The sequence below is a fragment of the Theobroma cacao genome, chromosome 2 (genome assembly GCF_000208745.1).
Source record: "Theobroma cacao cultivar B97-61/B2 chromosome 2, Criollo_cocoa_genome_V2, whole genome shotgun sequence".
NCBI lineage: Eukaryota > Viridiplantae > Streptophyta > Magnoliopsida > Malvales > Malvaceae > Theobroma > Theobroma cacao.
The window spans coordinates 7,080,811-7,085,466 of record NC_030851.1 but is presented as its reverse complement, the minus strand read 5'-3'; the positions used below and the strand labels follow the sequence as shown (position 1 = coordinate 7,085,466).

The following is a 4,656-nucleotide window of genomic DNA, read 5'->3' as shown; positions in this document are numbered from 1 at the left end:
AATATTAATATTTTAAAATATTAATATTTTATTAAAAATTGGAATCAAGTGAGAGAAAGAAGAGAGAGAGAAAAATAATATTTTATATAAATGATGTTGTAATTTTTTAAACTTGTAAAAGGTATTTTTGTCTTTATTAATTTTTAAATTTATTCCTCAACCATGGAATAGCTAATACCATGAGGGAGGGTGGTATTAGCTATTCCTTGGTTTTAAAGGATTTTGGAGAATAACCATTCCATATCATTTTTCAACCAAACAAATGAACCAAAATTTCTTGAAAATAAAGGGGAAATGGCTAAGCCAAACATGCTATTAAGACTTATCTCATTTTTTTGTTGATGTGAGATACGTAATAGATGAACCTACATTAAATAATTGTGCCAACTGGAAAACTAGAATTAAAGAGTAGTAGGGGTCGTTCTTCTTGCTATATAAAGACCACCACGTCTGCCTTACGAATATTGAACAAAGAATTACCCAGCCACTTTAGTTTGCATTGTAGTTGTTGGTTCTCGAACACTGGTTAGATCTCTCTGGATATCTCCACTTTATTTTCTCAATGTTCATGCACCCACCACTTCAAAGTCCACTAAGAAAGCATATCTAGCATTAACCAACTGTCTTTTGTTTGTTTTTTAATCCTATGAAAATCAACTTATTATTTCAACAACTACTAATCTCTCTCCTTTGTTTTTGTAGCGTGGCTTATTTCAATAAAAAATAGTGCACTAACGTACTGCGTTAGTTTGTGAATTAAAGAAGGAAACTAAAATGGAGGCTTGCAACGAAACTGGCAAAATATTAACAGTGAAGAAGCAGGAACCTGTTCTAGTCCGTCCCGCCGAAAAAACATTGGATGGCTTGTATCTTCTTTCCAACCTTGACCAGACATTTCCTTATCCCATCGAGATCGCGTTTGCATACAGAAAAAGAACGGAGAATGCTGCTGACATTATCAAGGAATCACTGGCTAAGATCTTGGTCAAGTTTCATCCTTTCGCAGGTTGTCTCTCTGAAACTTGGGACGAGAAAATGATTGTGCGGTGCTCTGGGGAAGGCGTGCCATTTGTTGAGGCAGTTTCCAATTACACCATCGAAGAATTGGGTGATATCAGCAGGGTTGATCCTGTGAAGTTACGACAACTCGTACACAACCTTGATAATGTGGAAAGCATACTTGACGTACCTTTGTTAACGGTGCAGGTACATGCTGCATGTCATTGTTTGATATGTCAAAGTTTTTTAAGAGTTTACAGTAATTGATCCATAATTTTATACATTATTCATAAATCAAATGTTGTTATTTTTTTTATTTGAAAGATAGATTTATTAATGATTGAAAATAGATTTCACTAATACTAATTTAAATTTATTGTCAAAACTATATCAAGGGCGGAACCACGTTCATGATGTTGCCGCAGTGGTGTTATGTGACACCACTCAATTAGAAAAATATTTATTTATTATTCTACTTATAAAAAATTTTATATACTTAATGATACTCATTAATTCACTAATTCTTTTGTAATTTTGTAGGTAGTGGAGTCAAAAAGTATATTTTATTAAAAATTTATATATTAATAATATTTAAATATTATTAAAAAATTTAATCAAAAATTAATTTACATATTAATATTTAAATACTACATGAAAAGATAAAAAAAATTTCTTCTATAGTTTAAGATTTTATTAAAAAAATAGCTTCAAGAAAAATTCTAGGGAGGAGCTTTCTTTTTTCTTCTTTTAAAAACATGTCAACTTTTTAAGAAAAATTTTCTTTTTGTTTCAAAAATGTCATCATCTATTAAAAATAAGCCTAACATTATCCGTTTTTATTTTTATATGATTTATTATTAATTATAAACATTATGTTTTATAAAAATATATTTTATATTTTCAAAAATTTGTTTTCAATAAATAAAAAATAAAGTTAACTTTTTTACATTGTAAATAAAGAAATTCATGATTAATAGAATGTTATTTATTAAATACTTTTTTTGGTAATTTTAATCAAAATTAGAATCTATAAAAAGAAACTTATAAAAGTAAATATACCAAACAAATCTATCTTATATTTTCAAGACTCACCATGACATTTTAGCCTCGAGATATATTAATCAAGCACTTTTAAAAAAAAAATTTAAGTTATTATTTTCATAAGAACTTTATAATAGCTTTTAAACTAAAAAAATTAAGTCAAATAAGTTATAAATATATTTATTTGAATTATTATGTAACTTAAAAACAAATGCTATCACTATAAAACTTTTTCCATTTTTACGGTTTTATTTTGGATTATTTTATATATTGATTGGAGTAGACGGATCTTGAGCCTAATAAAGTAAATCTAAGTCTGATTGTGGGCTTGGCTTACAAATTTAAAATATATTGGCCCAACCGTGGAAACGTTCCATAGGAGCCATCAATTTTCACCCCTTGCTAATGGGAGATGAGATACCTTACTTCCATCGGCATGTTAGGTTGGGATAAAATATTAATATAAATTTTATTTTAATTTCTTTTTACTTTTATTTTTCTTTTTTTATTTTAATTTCTTTTTATTAAAATATTATAGAAACATTAATAATTTTATAAAATAATATTAAAACATTAGTAATTTAATATTAAAATATTGATATGATAAATTTAATTTAATTTAATTTAAATTTTTATCTATTTTTATTTTTCCTCTTTTAATTTATTTTTTAAAAATATTATTAAAATATGAAAATTTTATTATCAAAATATTAATGTGATATTTTATATAGTAACATTAGTAATTAGCTCGTGTAATGAATAAGATTATTTTTGCCAATATTTATATGAGTTTTATTTTATGAAACTTGAAATAGTTAATACCATGGGGGGAATCCGTATTAATATTTTGAGTTTTCAAGAATGATCATTCCCTGTTCAAAAATGAAATAAACATGAAAATACTGTGCATTTAGGAATGGATATGAGCACTAGAACATCAAAGTAGCATTGCCTAATCCTTTGGCAGGGGATTTTGGAAGTGTATATAGCACTCTCTTTGAAATTACTTCAAGCTGCAAATTCTTTATTGTACATTATTATCGGATATTATCATAGCTTGCTAATCAACGTCGTCGTTTATGTTCTTCAGATCACAAGATTCAAATGTGGAGGGACTGTTCTTGGCATAGCAATGAAGCATGTCCTTGTTGACGGTAAAGCGTTAGCAGATTTCTTAAATTCTTGGGCTCAAATAACCAAAGGCCTGCCCTTATCTGTTGATCCGTATCTCGACCGGTCCATATTATCTGCAAGGCAACCTCCTCGGATTGACATTCCCCATCCTGAATACGTGGGGAAAGAAAGGCCAACGAAAAATATGACCTTACAAATGCAGGAACCCATCGTATATCAATCCTTCTGCTTTGAACCCAAAAAAATTGACCAACTTAAGCTAATGGCTAAGCAAGATGAATTTGCTGCACCTCCTACAAGCTTCGAAGTGATCTCCGCGTTAATGTGGATAATGAGGACCAAGGCATTTAAGATTGAACCGCACAAAACAACCAAGCTTCTCACTGCTGTTGACGGTAGGCCAAAATTCAAGCCAGCACTGCCTGAATGTTTCTTCGGCAATGGCATCGCTTGGTCGTGCGCCCAGTGCACGGCAGGGGATTTGGTGCAAAAACCATTCTCGTTTGCAGTTAATATAGTGCACGAGGCTATCAAAGAGGTGACTGAAGACTATATAAAGTCAGCCATAGATTACTATGAGTTAACAAGAGGGGGACTTGAAATGGAGAATACCTGCTGGATTAGTAAATGGAGTAGGCTGACTTTCTATGATCTAGATTTCGGCTGGGGAAAGCCGCAGCAAGTTGCGCCAGCATCAATGGTGGACAATTTAGTTCTCACCCTTTCTCAGGAAAAAGACAGTAAGAATATAATTTTATCCTTGGGTCTGCCTGAATCTGTCATGAAGGAATTCCAGATGCTAATGCTGTCCGAACTCAACCGAGAATAAGTCCATTCTTATGATGCATAAATAATATGCTGTTTCTAGTTTTTCATTTGATTGTTGTTTTCTATCGCTCTTTATCACAATATATAAGCTGGAGGCTGGAGCAGTAATATGAACTCTGGCATAAAGAATGCTTCAATTCTGTGTGTGTACTTCACATAAATCCAGCTCTACTATTTTCAGTGCTTGTTCTTATATATGAAATGAAAGCATATTGATTTCTACTTTTTCGGTTTGTCTTCATCTTTATCCAGGATCCGGCTCCTTTCCTTTTAGCATTTTAACTGGGGATTCCAGTCGACTAGGGATGAGACACCATCTTACTAGAGTTGAAATCTATGGCTCTAAATACACCATGTCATCAAGCTATTCTAAGCTGAGGTTGTTCAAGGTAGTTACCTTGTTAAAATACGTTGGTTTGTCAGACATATAATGATCTGTTTTCTTTTTCTCTGTAGCTCTATTTACTTCTTAAGACTTCTTTTTAACTTATATCCTCTTCAAATCCAGCCGGTAGTTAGAAAAAATAAAGAATGGAAAATTCTAAAAGTCTCAAAAAAATTGCTAAAACTATTTTTTGGTTGATAGTAGCTTTAGTAATATTATTGTTCATTTTGTTTACCTCTGCCCACATCTCATGTACAAATTAAAAAACT

The 4,656-nt window shown here is 30.9% G+C and overlaps 1 protein-coding gene across 1 annotated transcript; it reads left to right on the top strand.

Moving 5' to 3' along the window:
* On the top strand, positions 346 to 4,231 carry LOC18608283 (omega-hydroxypalmitate O-feruloyl transferase). The gene is made up of 3 exons (XM_018116575.1): positions 346 to 525; positions 703 to 1,206; positions 3,131 to 4,231. Exons 2-3 carry the CDS (start codon positions 775 to 777, stop codon positions 4,001 to 4,003), a joined length of 1,305 nt encoding a protein of 434 aa, XP_017972064.1. The 5' UTR covers positions 346 to 525; positions 703 to 774; the 3' UTR covers positions 4,004 to 4,231.

Bases quoted from the DNA above. Each gene is read 5' to 3' on its own strand.
- LOC18608283 (XM_018116575.1), top strand. From the start codon at position 775: ATGGAGGCTTGCAACGAAACTGGCAAAATATTAACAGTGAAGAAGCAG. The intron at 1,207-3,130 runs GTACATGCTGCA...TATGTTCTTCAG, and splicing joins TACCTTTGTTAACGGTGCAG to ATCACAAGATTCAAATGTGG.